This window comes from Sardina pilchardus, chromosome 17, assembly GCF_963854185.1.
Source record: "Sardina pilchardus chromosome 17, fSarPil1.1, whole genome shotgun sequence".
NCBI lineage: Eukaryota > Metazoa > Chordata > Actinopteri > Clupeiformes > Clupeidae > Sardina > Sardina pilchardus.
Genome location: NC_085010.1, coordinates 30,590,139 through 30,607,535, shown reverse-complemented (window position 1 = coordinate 30,607,535; position 17,397 = coordinate 30,590,139). Strand labels below are relative to the sequence as shown.

General features: G+C 43.2%; 1 protein-coding gene across 1 annotated transcript; it reads right to left on the bottom strand.

Annotated features, from left to right (window-relative positions):
- Positions 1-8,105: 8,105 nt before the first annotated feature.
- On the bottom strand, positions 8,106-12,386 carry rergla (RERG/RAS-like a). Its single transcript, XM_062518612.1, has 5 exons — positions 12,128-12,386; positions 11,947-12,003; positions 11,315-11,388; positions 10,653-10,801; positions 8,106-9,737 (listed from the first exon to the last, which is right to left on the bottom strand). Exons 1-5 carry the CDS (start codon positions 12,177-12,179, stop codon positions 9,452-9,454), a joined length of 618 nt encoding a protein of 205 aa, XP_062374596.1. The 5' UTR covers positions 12,180-12,386; the 3' UTR covers positions 8,106-9,451.
- Positions 12,387-17,397: the final 5,011 nt, after the last annotated feature.

Genomic DNA, 17,397 nt, shown 5'->3' with positions numbered 1-17,397 from the left:
AGTTGATTGTCTGAGTCACTAAATCTGGATTTACCTGACTTGCAGATTATCACATTCTATTTTTCTTTTCATTACACATTGTCTCAACTTTTTTGGAAACAGAGTTGAATTAAGTAAGCGTTATTAGCACTGAAAGAGAAGGCGGTTGTTAAGTTATCTTTATTCATTTATCTTTACCATTTTATATCACATCCATACAACTCTATGTGAACCTTTCACTCAGATGTATCAATCACTTTACATGTGAAAGTTTGATATGTAAACAGAGAGAAGTGGGAAAGTAAAGAGCAATTTGTCACCATAGGTGACATTAAGTCCATTCTAAAGCCAAACCGAAGTATCCCCACGTCTTTATGTGGTCGGATAGAGAGTCCAGAATGAATTTAATCGAGTCCGTACCTTTCCGGAAATGTTATTAAAATGTTGTTAACGCGTTGCTAGCTGCACCATCGACATTTCCGGAAAGGTACTGACTCGATTAAATTCATTCTGGACTCTCTATCCGACCACATAAAGACGTGGGGATACTTCGGTTTGGCTTTAGGGACCCTCTACTCACTACCACGTAAGTGTAGTGTTGGTTGGAACAGTAGAAGAGGTATAAAAATAGCGTTTTGTAGCGGCGAAAGGACCTGCCCCGGTCACTTCCAGGCTAACGAGTTTTGGATAAAAACTGTGAACTCGAACTTTCTCAAAATACATCCGAATGACATCATTTTGGTGTCAACTCAACGTATGTACTCCCAATAGTCCGAAAAATTGATCTAAAGTGCATTTCACTCCGGATTATCCCTTTAAATAGTGATAAGATCTTTATTACTGAAAACTGAAGTTATGATGATTGCAATCACACAGGAAAGTGTGAAGTATTGGTACGTACTGTATGCTGATAGTTGCTTGAAGCATTAATAAACCACAATGTTTTGTTCTCCAGTGTAAAATCGTATCTCGTCCCTTGAACATCATTATAAAAAAAATTGCTCCCATATCAAGGCACTTGAGTGTAATCATGTTCCAAATATTTCAGTGTAAGTGAGCCTTGTGCGAAATTAGAATCTGGAACTATTGGCTCACCCCACGCATACTCCCCCTACCTCCAAAAAAGTCACTGTTTGATTATTCTGGCAAAGGCCACCATTTTGAGAAGCTGTTCATCCCCCCCCCCCCCCTTTGTCTAATCTAGAGGGGAGGAAAACAGGCCGTGGGGAGGGCAGAGCAGAAGCCAGATAAACCTTGATGAACAGGCTGGGAACACGGACGGAGCCGCCGCAGAGCCCCCAACACCACTGGACGGTTACGTAACTCCTGAGACCCTGTCGCACTGTGAGGGGGGGCTGTCGGGCTGAGCATTTAAGGAACCACTCGCTCTAGACTGCGAGGTGCCCATGCCAGACTAAACGGGGACTAAAGTCCTAAGATCCCAATCAGTAAATGCTTCATTTGGTGCCCGTAGCCATTCCTGATTTATGTAACTACAACTGGCGACTCGGCACTCCACTCCAGTGAAACCCCTGCAGAGGTCACAGACTGTCCTTTGGGGTGTTAGCCAACCAGTAATGTGACCTAATGGTATAATGCCCTCGTGAGCATATAAAGCCCTGGGCTGATTATCTCGAGAGGAATCAATATTAGAGAATCTGTTCCATAACCAGTTCAGGACTTCCGGGCCTCTGTGTTTGCTCAATCAGGGACAAAAAGGTGGGGAAAAAAAGAGCTAAATATTTTTCTTTGGGAGTCATAATCTTAACACGAAGGAAACCGGGAAGAATGGAGCACTGCCTGCAGTCTCTCCCGAAAAGTAAACTTTGTCTCTTCTGGCGGCAGAAACAGAAATGGATACGGCTGTCCCTCACACCCCTTACATAACCTGGGTTTGATTACAGTACTTGCTATCCCATTCTCCCTTCACTGATACGTGATCCACCGGTGGTTTGAAACCCAAGAGATGGTTTATAATGGGCCCCCACACCAGAAAAGTCACTGTTGCTTTTCAATAACTAACAGCTAGGATCGGTGAGGTCAGGTTGACTCCACACTGGCTGGCCCAATTCCATTAGGTGAGATAGATTTCTCAGTGACAGGGTCTGAGTCTTTCATCTCAAAAGCAAATAGACATATACCCAGATATTCAGCTGAGGGAGAGTGGCTCGGTGATTATAGGTAATATGGGGCTACCACCGAAATAGGGCAGCTGCTTACAATTAGCCTCCTACAAACTGAGACATTGTGGTCCCTGAGAGAGATTATTTCAGGCAACTCTCATGCTCCTCTGGACAACATGCAGTGATTACTGGCTGGTGACTTGCTGGAAAATAACAAAGCAGCCAGTATGGTTGGATGTCACATTCAGGGGACATGGCTTGAGTGTTTAGGTGATTGTGACATATTTCGTAATCATGTGATACACTCCAGTAAACCCCAGCAGGACCACTCACTCGGGGACGTTTATCCATCCGTCCGTCCATCCATCCACAAATGGACTTTTCCAGAGGCGTAGGAAATTAGGTTAAGCTCGAGTGCCCTCCTCAGCCGCTACATCTCAGCGTAATGGATTGCGTTTACCGTGACACTGAGCAGCTTGGGAGACACCCCTAACCTCATTGCTTCACCTATGACGAGGAATGGATTTGACACGGGACAGCATGTTGTCAGTGCCTTATTGACTCTTAACCTCGACCCAATGACAGCAATCCTGAGGGCTGAAAGGGGGGGGGGGGGATGGTTAGAGAGGCCAAACAATATGGCCGATCAGTGGATACATTAGACGAGGATGTTTAGGTCTCCGTTTAAGAGTGGAACCAACCCCCCACAGGCATTGCTTACGTGTAGGATTAAATGCTCAATACCTGAGGCGCTGGAAAGGCGCCCCCCCGCCCCCAAAAGTTTCAACCAATCACTGCAGGCGCTACAGGCGCTAGATTTCAAACAATATCGAGGTTGTTCAAGGAGCTCCACTTCCAAGGTGTTCCACTCCGCATTTTCGAAGGTGAGTAGCCTAAATGTTTTACGATAGCAATATGACTGTATATGAATTAATTCTGAAATGTTTCAAGGGTTTAAAAGATTAAAAGTTGTATGCTTTGAAGGTTTTTCTAAGCTGAATGGGCATCTAAGCTAGCTAGCGAGCTAACTATAAAACGAGATTAGCTAAAACATAGTGAGGCTGTTATAATAGATGGCATTGGTGTGCATTCAAGTAGTGGTACTACTTTTAAACGTATCAGCGCTGCCTTGAAGACACCGTTGGGGGCATAAAACACCAACTAGCCTCACCTTACCAACGTTGATTCAAACTTCTGCAGATGGAGGGAAAATGTTGAAATCAGCACCAGTGGCAGAGCCAATGCTGTGATTGGCTGAAACTGTTGGGGGGTCGAGGAGCGCCTTCCTTGCAGCGCTGCCTTGAAGAAACCGTTGGGGGCATAAAACACCAATGAGCGGTCGACTCTCTCCACAGAGCACTGAGTAGACAGACATCCACTCTTGGCTGATATCCCTCCACATTTCTAACAGCATCACATCTCTCTATGCCTCAAAGAAGCTTTAAGAATGGCTGTTGGTGGCCCCCCGTTTAGCCCTGTTGTAGTTTCCAGCTGTGGATTTCTGGGTGTTCCTTTTTTTTCTGGAGCCGCGCTCCATCCTCCTTGCTATGCCATGCTCCTCTTTTTTTTCCGCTGCACCCCTCGACACATTCCCGGCATTCCTGAGCCGAGCTATCCATGCTGTAATGCAAGGGAACGGGAAGACAAACGGAGCGTGTCACGGCCTAGCAGGGCCCTTATCGCCTCCAGGAATACCTGAAGCCTATCTGGGCCGGTATGCTGGGTCTGCGCGGAGCAAAGCGGGTATGAATGGCAGCGCTGTTATCGCTCTCATCGGGGGGGGGCTGGTTCCCTTTAGCGGGACACCGTTGGCATGCCAAGGGCAAAAGAGCGCACAGGTGGCACGCTTTTCACCAGGGAGGGGGGAGGGAGGTGGGGGGGAGGGGGGGGTGGTGACTTCGGTTAGCAGATGGTTAGGTGGTCCCTGCAACAGAGCATACAAATACTCACCTGGATGTTGTTGTTGTTGATAGTGATGATGTTTTGATGTGTCTGCATTTTCATCCACCATGGTGAGTGTTTGCTCACATGTCAACACAGCACAATGAAAAGTTGAATACATGGGCACTTTTATACTGTATCAGATGTTCTCTCTAATTATGTGAAACTTGTCTTCTAGCCATGCATCTCTCATTATGCATTACCCCTGTAAACAATTCAGTGAATGAACAGCGCAGATTTTTAAATTGAATAGAAGTTTTCAGAACTACTCTTAAAGATGGCGTAAGCTATTGCGTACAACGTTACATTTGTTTATGTTTATGTTTAATTGTCTTAGTAGACAATTTTGTCCAAAATTTCGTACATTATGTTTTAACCAAACAGAAGTACAAAGCACATTCACAAAGGGGAGTTAGGTCACCCCACACGTCAGTATTCCCAGAAATACTCCACACAATGTTATGTTTTTGTTTTGGGGACTGGCTGCCCCCAACTTTGTTTGTTTCCAGTCTGGGCTGCCTAGATTGTGCCGTTTTTTTTTTCACTGCATACTGGGAGGGCAGCTCATGAGGAAATGTTTACTGAATGTGGCAAGTGACAAAATGTTATGGGCTTGAAATCGTATAGGCCTACCTCTAAACTCTAAAATTAGAATACTTAGTAGTAGTAGGGTGCTTCCTGTGCTCATTTCTGGATATAAAGTTAAGAATCATTCTTTATGTCCTTTCAAGTACAATGTGTGTCACTGTCAATGGGTATACATGGTGCCTAAAAGAACTTGAAATGGCAGATAGATCATTTTGGAACCAGGTCAGATGATGATGTCATCATCCCATAACTAACATGGACCCGGAGGGGGTCATTACTGCTGTATAACCTCATGTTGAGTCAGTCCACTCTAATCAAGCTCTTGTCACGTTCCTGTGTGATGTGTTGATGTCAGTGGTACTCTTGAGCCCACTGACGCCATGAGTCCAATTGTTGTTTGGACGTGTTTACATTCCCAGGCCTAAACTGTAACTTTGACAAAGAATAAAATAAGATGGAACAACTCTCAACTTTCTCTTCATCTTTCGTGAGCTTTTGAAATATGTGGGTAAATGATTGCACTAAATTAACCACTGAAACATGCATCCTCACAAGTTTTTTTTGCTTTTTTTTCATAAGATTTATGAGCTGATAAAATACTCTTCATTCTGTCAGTCTGTACAATAGCCCGTAAGAAGGGTGATAAAAAATGGGTCCATCATTCATAGCCCGCTTCTTGCTAGCACTGCTAAACGTGAGGGATCTGTAATGGATGGGACGGATTTAGCGCTAACGTACCGTGAAGATGAATGATAACGTCACTATCATAACAAAAGACTCAGAGCAGTAGGCCGAGAGTTCGGGCCGAGCAGCCCTGTTAGCTCTCTCCTAATCAGGCCCATATGCAAAGCCACTCACGCCGCGGGGTGACTTCAAAGGGATTCCAGCCGCTCACTGCAGGCGTAGCCCTCTGACCTTATTATAAATCCAGCTATAGCGGTATTAGGGTCCTCGGTGTGAGGCACCTTCGACGCTTCTCCCTAAGCTGACATAGCATAAGTGTCATGGCTCCGGGAGAATTACCCACACAAAACGAGTCAAAAGATCAGCATGGTGAAGGTTTGTGTTACTAATACTCTGTGTTTTTCAAGCCCTGCACCAACGTAAGCCATAACATCTAGCCTTTTTTTCGCCCAGTTATTATGGGTATGTTGTTATCATGAGAGTTTCCGCAGAATTTCAATAAGCTCTCATTTGCATCTATGTAAAACTGAGTTATTGAACTAAATGAGTGGAGCCTCTCTGCATACAGATGATTCAATGTCATTAAATGTTTGTCGTACTTCATCACGTCGTGTCCCACGTCTCCTGAAATGGCAAATTTGTAGGTCTGTGACAGGATTGCATAATAACTACTGCGACAATTAATTTGCTGGTCTTGAAAAAGAACAAAACAGTGAACCTCAGTGACGCTTTGAATGTTCTGTGATAATCTTCAAAGCACAGTCAGCATAATATAGTCAATAGATGTCAGCGGCACTGTATAAGCCAACTTCATAGCGAAGAAAGAAGATCAAAACAAACTCAAAAGCCAGCTTTACGCCATGAAAGCTGAACATAAAACTCAGGTGAAAGCCAATATTCCAATCTGGCGTGTGAATGAGTGCTGCCTTATTCACCATCCATTTCACACCTCAGATCAAAAACATCTAGTTATCACAGACCGGGAGTCTAAATCAAAAGGGCCGATTTTTCAACACTGCATCCTCTACGCACCTGGCCTACCAGTATCTGCCAGCCCTGTGGTACCTGATAAAAGACATCACTCTGAAGCGCAATGTAAACATGTCATGCTCTGAGTGTTTTTTTCTCCACGAGAGAGAGAGAGAGCAAGAGAGAGAGAGAGAGAGCAGACTGGGCCCTACCAGAGTGATGGCTCAAGTGGTAACACTTGCCAGGCAGGGCTAAAGTGATCTCGTCTGGGTTTAATACTGCCTCAGACCCCCCCCCCCCCCCCCCCAACACACACACACTCTGTTTCTTTCCTCCATCTTTCTTTCCAATTGTACTTTTCTGTTGCTATTCATCATTTTCTTTTCTCGCTGCTTTTCATCTTGCATGCCTCTCGATTGATTTTTCTCCCTCTGTTTCTACAGTATATTGCCTCAATCTCTAATCGTATTTCTTATTTCTCTCGCCCCCGCTGGACTTTCTGAATATCTCTTTTGTTTTTCTCTCTGATCTCTCTCTTTGTCACCAACAGACGAAGCTGTCTCCCTCCCCTTGTTTTTCTCTCTGATGTTTTTGACAGGACACCAAGGAGATGGTGGTAAACAATATTGCTCATACTGTTTGGATCAGTGAAGGTTTTATGGGCTTCCGATGACTAACCCTGGGCGTGAAAAACTGCCTGGTGTCTAAAAGCCCAGGGGTTTAAGCTACCGAGGTTTTGTCAAGTCAGTCTTTGGGAAACACAATGACAAATTCTGTATGGCAAAGAAAATCAGGGTGGTGAAAATGACCCAGCAATATAAGTCCACTGTGTATAATCACTGCACGTGAAGACCTGACATACAATAATCTATGATGGCATTGCGGATCCTGATACTTTTGTTTATTTATTTTGAAGTTCTTTTCCCATGATAAGAGGTCATGGATTGTAGTTGTTTCCAGTAGGCTAGTATCAGTTCATTTTAAAAACATACACTCCCAGGAACAAAATATGTTCATCTATAAATTCTGCAGTTGACAGAGCAATGTACTACTCCCTAAGAAAGAAATGGAAACGTGTGAAATATAGTGCTTTCTCAGAACACAAAGTTCCCAAGACACACTTAATCCAACACAAAAGCATAATCTATTCCTGCAACAACAAAAAACATTTAAACTTGAAAGACTTTGTAGACAAAACACGTGTGACAAAAGTGTTTGAACTGACACTTCAAAATCCTTTGAATTCCAGACTAAATAAAACCATAACGTTTGAGGAGGGAAAAGGGCTCTTGCGGAGACCAGGTGATACAGTAATTGAAAGCTCAGTGCTTTGTGTACCTGTTCCAGGAACTTTGAGGGAGCTCTGTTTACCAGTTGTGCTATCTCTCAGGTGGAGATTGCTGACAAAACCCCTATGAAGCGAGACAGCCTTATCGCCCTCTACATCTCATGCCACAGCATCAGAGGACCTGCCAACACCACCCCACCCTTCTCTTGGCCTACCCATGGCCTGACTGTACTTTCTGACTCATCTCTGAGCATGTGGTACAGATGAGGGGGTCTCCACATGAGAACACCTTACCCGTGCAGCCTTCATTGAGACAGTGATTGAAATGAGCTGTTGTGCTTAAGTGAAGACTCAACGGTCTCCCTGGCTCTTAATCCCCTGATGCTTTATTGTTATGTTCCTCAATAAAATATAATATTACTTATTATACAGTAATAAATACTATATATAATCTATAAATCTTCTGTCTTGCATTTGACATTTTGATGGCTTGCTTTGAAGCAGCGACAACTCAAGTTTCTTTTTTTTTTTTAAACAATAACCTTTATTTTGCATTCTTGAAGAATCTGTCTTAGATATGTTCATACAAATAGGACAAAATAAGACAATCTACCAAAACAAAATGATTACAGTAATGTTCTTCATCACACACATTTGGCCTTGATTGATCTTTTCACCAGTCTTCATCCCAAGCCAATGTGATCGCATAACATGCTCTTTATTGATCTGAGTTCTCATACTTTGGCCACCTTGAAAGCACAGGTATCAACACATATACAAAAAAAACATGGTTACATGTCACTACACAAAGCCCGTCTACACCGGTTCCACCACAAGTGTTTTCCATTTAGAAATAACAATCACTACGGCCATGATCCAAGGACACCACTTAAGTTACATAACATGGCACTAGATTACATGACTAGAGAAGCAGTTATTTCATTCAGACTCATGTGGATTTTTCCACTGGTTTAATGACAGCAAGTTATTAAGCCAACACATAAAGCACTATGCTACACAAACGACATTACCTTTTCAATAACCTTACCTGTGCTTACAGGAAACCACTGAAATCATGTCAGAAACAATGAGACAAGACAAGAGGGGCTTTTCTTGTTCTTTTGACTGAAAATGCTTCACTTGGTTTTACATACAGGTGCCTTTGGAAGCATGTTGTCATTTCTGCACCCTGGTCCTCATTTCACACTCAAACGGTGACGGAAACAGTGGAAAATTGAAGAGGGGGATAAATCGTAATTGCCATCCGTGCTTATGCAACCGTGTGGACGGAGGGAGAGTGTGCTGGCTAATGTGCTCTCTAAATGCAGCCCACCGCCCTTTCCACTAACCTACAGTACCTCTGCCATCACATACCGTGCGAGTCTAACACATACCTTCACCACTGAGAACGTACAGCTTTTTTCTAATGCATAGTACATTAATGGCCCCTTTAAGTGCAATCAAAGTAATTGTTTACTCAAGATTATATAACTCCCTAATCTCCATTTGGGAAGGAATGCCTTTTCACTGTAAAGGATTTCAGACTTCCTCTTACTGGTAAGGTAAATCACATTCTTTGCGCCATTTTTTTCTTCTGGAATAACAAATATGGAATGTTTTGCTAGAGAAATGCTTTTCTTACGAGGTCTATGAAAAGGCCCTTTGTACAGCATCCAATATAGATTCGATTATATGTATTCCTGTAATAGAGCCTGTGTTACTAGGCTTCAGACATAAGAAACAAATAGTCCATGGTGCTATATGTCCATCTGTTCTGGAGCAGCCAATGTGACTTTTCAAATAACTAATCACGTCATCGACTTAACGACTGTGTAGGTGGCGTACAGTAGGTCCCTGTCCCCTACCGGCTCTCCACTTCTCACACAGATTTCCGGCGCTTTCCAAACACGTTGTTGATGAGCTTGGCCATGGACTTGGAGCCGCTGGGTCGCCGCCGGCGCTCCTTGGCCTTGCCGTGCTGGCTGGCGCTGCGCACCATCTTGGAGAACATGAGCGCCACCTCTTGGCAGTGTTCGGCGGCGGACAGCTCGTAGAACTGGCAGCGGGTCTCGGCCGCCAACTGCTGGCCCTCCTCCCTGCCGACCTCGCGCACGTGGCACAAGTCCTGCTTATTTCCCACCAGGAACACCACGGCTTCCGCTTCCCTGGAGACAGCATAGACAAGGACAGGCTTAACCAAAGATCCTTCATTACTGACAAGATAGAGCAACATAATGCATCTCTTTGGAAGCAAAATTCAAACATTTCCTGTCTGCTTAAAGAGGCGTGTCGCAAAGACGTCATAGTGGGATATCGATCTCTGTCAGATTGGCAAGCAATTCAGTTCGAATGTAACGTTACTTTCTAGGTCTGCTTAAAGGGGGATTTCGCCCCCCCCCCCCCCCCCCCTCCCCTTTGCGAACACAGAACGCGGAAATGGTCGAACGTTTGCGCCTCTTGCTCTGCTTTAACCCTCTCTGGCTTAACTTCATGTTTTTATCATCACCTGCAACACGGGTCTAGGGGATGTACTCATAACTGTGTGGATTCATAGGAATGTGAATAGCTTAGTTTACAGTTTCCTTATACTTAATGTGTCTGGGAACAGTACGTATGAAAATCAAATGGCTCAAGGGTGAGGTAGTAATATTATTACTATCTAATCATTCAAGGACATGGTTTATGCAGCTTTCCTCTTCTTCTGCATCTTCTATATCTCTGAGTCACTGATACTCTCCGTAAACCAGTAAATATACCCAAGTACAGTAAATATAGGTGCACAGAACTCTCAACGTCAAATCCTAACGCATGAAGAGACACAGTCTTCAGATGGCCCATGACGAATGTGGGCGCCCATTCACACCACCCACACAGTGCACACATTCTGTTGAACATGTAAACAAAAGGCTTGATGTGAATCGTGTTGTGTGAGAACACCCACATGTCAGCACGTCGCAACAAAACTGTGAATGACGCATCAGAAATAGCCTCTGCCTCTCTGCTCAGCACACTGTGTGCTCGTTGTGGTGGGCGGGTTAGCGGGTGGACAGTGGGGACTGAGCACATGTTTGGCTACGTACCTTTTGGTGGCTCCGAAGCTAAGCTCCCTGATTAGGTGCAGGATGGCTTTGGCTGTGAGGAAAGAGGAGCGGTCGCTGATGTCGTAGACCACGACGAAACCGTCTGCCCAGTGAATCTGCTCGCTGAGAGTGGACTTCCCTTCACAAGGCTGTAGACAAAAAAGCAATTGAACAAAGATGACAGGACTTAATCGAAACATGATTGAGACAATGCAGTGTATGAATAAAACAAGTTACATGCTTCAGTCAAGAGGTCTTAGCCACTGTAAGCAGCTGGCTTTACATTACATGTTACAATATGCTGGTTTCACATTACATTTCACAAATTTGACCTATGCATGCAAGTGGCATGTAGTGCAAGTTAATGAAGTCTAAGTTCATGAAGTCTATACATATAGGTGAAAGAATGCAGTCACTGGGTCTACACGTTCACTAGGTCTACACTTTTTGATTATATAATGGCCGGCCGAGAGGCAGTCAGACGGGCTAAGTACACTAAGTGAGACAAATTGCACATACTTTCAGCTTTGGCCATTTGACCGCTTGATAAACAGACCATCATGTAAGCAGGGGGAGCTCTCTGCATTTGAGGTACAGTGCTGTCCATGGAAACCGTAGGAGACTTGTAAATACTGCTAAATATCAGTCAGTTTTCGACATACCTGAGAACAAGGGTCGTACAGCTCCATATTCTGCTGTCTTCCATCAATGGATAGGCGTTTTCTATAAATGCACTCTGGAATAAATAGGGAAGATTTTAGTTGGTCAGAAGATATTTGGCATTGTGCCAATCTTATGAATTTACATGTCCACTGTTTCTCCAGTATTTGGGGGTTGTCACATCTGAAATGTTTAGCGGCAGACAATCTGACACATTTTATACCACAGATAAGTCACAATGTGAACTGGCATTTCTCATGCTTTTTCATGCTTTAAACCAGACCAGGAAACTTTGAATTGGAAGGGAATTGAAATTATTGATATGCATCATCTTCATATTTTACAGTTTCAGCTCAGCATCACAGTTGACTGCAGTCAGCTGCAGCTGAAGGATACTCTATCTCAATTTTTCACTCGAATTTTGTAGTAATTTTCCAAGGGAAAGTTCTGATTGTATTGCAGCAAAGACATCAATTCCAGTGGTTACATAATTTAGGGTTATGTGAAGGGACTAACAGGAATTAACTAGGCTACCGCAGGGTGTGCAGCACTTAAGGGGGAGAAGGCTTTCCAGTAGCCTATATCTCAAAGCAGTAGCATGTAGGTATCAGACGATTTATGATTATCAACTCACCTGATGCCGATGCATATTCGCCAATAAATCGCTTAGTCAGAAATCTGACAATGAGAGCTGTTGAGAAAATGAGTTTTGATTTGAGTTACAAAGTTATTTGTTATCACAATTAACACTGTATCATGCGTGGTAAGTGACAGTTAATCACAAAAACAGTACAGACAATAACAGACTAGGCTACCTGATTTCCCGACAGCTTCGCTCCCCAGAACAGCAACTTTAATGTCATTCATCTTCGTAGACTACTGTAGCTTTCGCCGTATTGTCCGCGTAATGCGATATAAAAGACGCGGTTCCTCCAGTCAACTCAAGACCACATTTTCCGAATCTACCCGATGGTAAAAAGAACACGAGTTGATGATGACAATAAAACTGTACCTAGGTGCATTCCTGTGCTGCTTGTGCTGCGCTTTTTCGGCTCTGTGAGAGAGAGTGGTTCGCTTGTGTGAGGGAGGGCTTTTGAACTGAAAGAAGCTTGCTGACCAATGTCGTCACTGTGACGATGTGGCCGTGTTTTTCGCTTTGGACGCCCAATGTTTACCTCAGCTTGCTCTCCCATGTATTGCTATTTTTATCTACAGGTGAGCTGTTTCACTTCAACCCACAATGTTTGTTCATGTAGGCTATTGATTTGTCATGCGAATTATCACCACCTCGCAGTTCTGTTATTAGGATATGCCTACATCTAAAAATAGTCAACTATTCGACTGCAGAATTAAGCTTGTGTATTACCTCTGCCTGACTTGTCATTTGCAGTGAGATATCATGTTGTCATTTCTAAAATGATGCCTGATTCAAAATTGGAATGTGGCACTCATGTAGATCTCCCACTTTCATGTTAACTCTCTATCTCTCTAGCCCTTTGCATGCTTTGTGCCGTGGGACACTGCAGTGTGTGCTGCCATCAGAAGACCATATATCAGAAACAAGCACCCATTACTTTTGCCTGTCAAAATTAAGCTCTCAGATGCAAAAAAAAACAAAAAAAAACGTGCAGATGTGATCTGATTGTAGGCTATCTGGGCTAGTGTTTGTTGCATGCATATCAGAGGCATGCATACAACTTTATGCACGACTACTGAATGATCTTCATCCAGGTCATTATGAAATCTGATCACCACCACTTATTACAGTCTCCTATTCCCATTATAGTTGTCTATTTTTGGAGGGTAGGATAATTGTATGCCGGGAAACATTTTTTTGTTTTTTCGTTGCAAAATTACATCAAAACAAAACAGCACACATGTGTTTCTCCTCGCCCTTTAAGGTAAAAGACCCCTTACTGATGAGAGGAGAGTTGTTGTTCCCATGCAACATTTAAGATATGAGGTAAGGCAGTACCGGGCAAGGCGCTATGATGATATACTCTTTATTTAAATAAAGTAACTTTCCCAGACAGCCATATACAGTATGCTTGTTGGATGTTTGAACGAACTGATTTCCAGTTGTCACAGGCCTGTGACTGATAATACAACACTACTCTGGCAGAGCTTCCATCTTGAGGATAATTCATGGAGTACATTAACATAAATCCTGTCTGTTTGGCTTGAGGCTATAAAAGTACATTTCCTTCTGTCTGTTACATAAGCTCTACAGATAGTCCATTCTCACAGATATAAATACCCCATAACTTGGGACTGTTGAGCTGGATAGATCCGTTTTTAATTGCCTTTGAAAAACAATTAGGAGAGAATTTCGTGTAAATCCTCTTCTCCTCCACATCAGGTGCTGGTCGCCCTGCCCTCTCTCCCTCTCTTATGCAGGTGATATGAATCACACCATCTCTTTTTCTCTCTCACTCTCTTTTTCCGCCAAATCGTTTGCTCCTTTTCCTTCCATCTGGCCCCATATGTGGACTGGTAGACAGACTCTATGTGCATTTCTTTCGCTCCCCATTGCCTGCAGGATTAATCAAGACGTTAGAGGCACATGTGGTACAGTTTTATTTCTCTGTTGCACCTGAATATGTGAACTTGACTTATGAACAATCAGCTGGAATTGAAGAGTGGTGCACTGCAGAGAGAGCAGAGGTGGACTAAGTGTCAATTGGACTGCAGCTGTTCGCCCAGAATGTTACCCAGTTGTATCGGATCTCTTGCCGTCTGTATTGAGATCGTATTGTGGTTTATGTCTTGTGAATTAACAAGCTTCTTTAACAAGCTCCTTAATCTCCCATATACAGTGCTGGCGCTGTGGATCCCTGCGCACCAAGCGGTCCAGTCATTCCGAAGCTGAAACAAAGGCTCCAGCTCACAGGGGTTTTTCTTCCCGCTCCAGTCTGGCGAGGTTGGATCAGATACATGCAAGTTCAAACGCTTTTTTGTTGTTATTTGGGTCAGGGGAGGGCACAGATTTGCCACATCATTTGCAATCAATAAACCTAATCACTCTCTGAGCTACTGTGCTAAGAGCAAAGGACTGGACTGATAAAGAACGATAAAGAACGCAGACAGACAGACTGCTCTCTGTTTCTTTTTTGGTTTTTTTTTGCGCTCTTTCTCATCCAGCGACTCTGAGGTCAGCACGTGAGAACTGTTCATTTGCTTCACAGCTTCAGATGATACTGGATGTTCCCAAATTAAATCTTTCTCCGGTAGAGAGGATTACTGCAAACAAGGTGTTGTGACTGCTATTAGAGGAGGCTCAGCATTGTTTTAGAACCAAACAAACTCAGCTGTGAAGGATAAGTGTTGGAAACAAAATATGTCAAGAGATGAGCCACTTGATCATAGAGGCGTGCATTCACTCGGAAATCAGGCCAACACCACTGCAAGATATCACATTTAAACACACAAAGAACTGCCACTTTAAAAGAGTTTTATGCATTATGCTTTATACATACACCTTAAAATACTGCAGTGTTCGGCGTTTAATAGATCATAATTGATGCAGAATGTTGAGCAACCTTTTGTCCAGAGAAGAAAAATGTGATCAAACCACTAATGCTTCAAAGCCTCAATGACCCATGATAGCCTGCTGATTTCTTAAATGCTGCATCTGGAAAAAGATCTGTCGGACTATTTGTGTTGAATGAGTAAAACTAGTCAGAGCTATCATTATAATAATAATAATAATAATAATAATAATGATAATAATAATAATAATACTAATAATAATGATGATCATAATAATGTAATAAAATAAACAACACACATACATGGACAAAGCAGAGGACAAAACTATCGAGGTGTACAGTAAGACGAGAAGAGCTTTGGAAGTCAATGAACAGGAAAAGAAGAGGTGGGTTTTGAGGGCTTGTTTGAAGGATGATAGGGTGTTTTTGTTTTCTGTGGTCGGGGAGGGAGCTCCAGAGAGAGGGTGGCCCCAGCCGTGGCGCAACTGGCTGGGGCACCTGCATCTGTACCGCACGCCGGCGACCCAGGTTCGATTCCCGCCCCGAGGTCCTTTCCGGATCCCACCCCGACTCTCTCACCCATTCGCTTCCTGTCTCTCTCTACTGTCCTGTCAAAATTAAAGGCACAAAAAGCCCCAAAAATATACTTAATATGCTTAAAAACCAGTGGAGAGCCAGTGGAGGATGTGCAGGCGGAGGTGATGTGGTCACCATGACGGGTGGAGGTGAGAAGGTGCAGTCTGGAGGTGATGGACAGGTCTGGAGGTGAGAAGGTGCAGTCTGGAGGTGATGGGGCATGGATGAGTGTTTCAGCTGCGGTGGAGGACGGTGAAGGGCGGAGGCGTGCGATGTTGTGGAGGTGAAAGAAGGCAGCTCTGGTGACGTGGTTGACATGTGGTAAGAATGAGAGGGTGGGGTCAAAGATGATTCCAAGGTTGCGGACATGGGTGGAGGGGGTGACGTTAGAACCATCGATGTTGAGTGAGTAGGTTTGGGTGTGGTGGGTGAGCTAGCCGGTTGGTATTTAGATAAAGTTTTAGAATCCATTAGGTAGAAAAATTGTGAAAAGCTTTTGCATCTTTCTGCTCTCAGTATTCCACAGTTTGATCCATATAACTTCTAAACAAAACAGATTTGATTATCTCTGCTAACCCTTTTCATTGCAGGAAAGGTTTTTCCTAAGTTGAAGTTACTTCAGACAAAAAGCCTAACAAAGTTGATCTAAGATGTGCCAGCAAGACATATTCAAACATTAGTGGATGGTCACTGAGGGTATCCAATTAAGTCTGAAATGTATCTTTTGAAGTTCACTTTCCTGTTTCGTTTGAACTTGTGGTCTTTATGTGTTTCTTAAGTAAGCTTGAAAGGTTTTAACATAATATGCCGTTATGAAGACAAGTAGAGTTGACTGTAGTGAAAAAAAAAAGACCTTCAAAGAGAAGTTAGTTTTGTGTGAGGGAAAAATGGATAAAACATCTAATTTTCCTTGGATATTGGTCATTGCCCTTGAAATAAACCCAATCAGGGTACTGAGACTGGCACTCTATGTCTTTATTACAGGGTCCATGGACATGCTCGATTGCCTGTGCAAATGTGTGCTTCTCTTCAGTTTATGACCATGTTTGGAGGACAGTCTGACCTACTGAGGGCTTTTGAGGCGATGAGACTGAGACACAAGACACACTTCCGTCAGAGAAAGCAGTTCTGTAACCAGGAGAAATGGGGGCAGACATATTTAACATAAACAAATGTGGGGAGCACTCATACACTCACACGCAGGCATTCTCTCTCTCTCTCTCTCTCTCTCTCTCTCTCTCTCTCTCTCTCTCTCTCTCACACACACACACACACACACACACACACAAACACACACTGATGCAGATGGATTTTTTTTTCCTGTTGAAAATGAAAGAATAACATTTGATACATTCTATACATGCAAACACACACACACACACACACACACAGACATACAGTACATTGAGAAACAAAACCTAACAACAATTAATTTTAAAAGTGATGTGTGCCGATGGAATATTTTTTTGTCCTGTTGAAAATTAAAGAATAACATTTGCGTTGTTAAAGATAATCAAGGAAGCAGCTTTGTCCTTGTTTAGACAGGCAACAGAGCACAGACCAAGCTCCTTTGTCTCCCCCCGGGCTGATTCTCCAGGCCTGTGTCGCTCATAGCAACCACACAATATGCCATAAATGGTGTGTTTTATTGCCAAAAATCGATTAATATAAATAAAGTAGCCATCTACGTTACCGTGCAAATAGGCCATATTCTCAGGCCTGACCCCGATACAAATGTATTTCATATCTGCCCATGCCACCTGCACAAATATTTATGATATAATGTCAACATGGAGACATAGTAAAGGGAGACATTTTGTAAGCACAAATCTTTTAATACATTTATTTTGAATTGTGTGCTTTTTAAAAACCACAGTTTAGAAAAGCGCAATCATGAGATTTCTGAAATCTCAAATATAGTCGTACATTCAGTGCTACGGTGGAGGAGTGGATTAAATAAATCAATCTTTATAGCCGTAGCGTAATAAAAGCATTCCACAAAGGACAAATTGAAGACTCTC

Excerpts from the sequence above, each read along its gene's own strand:
- rergla (XM_062518612.1), bottom strand. The coding sequence starts at position 12,179 with ATGAATGACATTAAAGTTGCTGTTCTGGGGAGCGAAGCTGTCGGGAAA. Across the intron at positions 12,004-12,127 it reads CGAAGCTGTCGGGAAATCAG|CTCTCATTGTCAGATTTCTG; the intron begins GTAGCCTAGTCT and ends TTTTCTCAACAG. Across the intron at positions 10,802-11,314 it reads TGTACGACCCTTGTTCTCAG|CCTTGTGAAGGGAAGTCCAC; the intron begins GTATGTCGAAAA and ends TTTTGTCTACAG.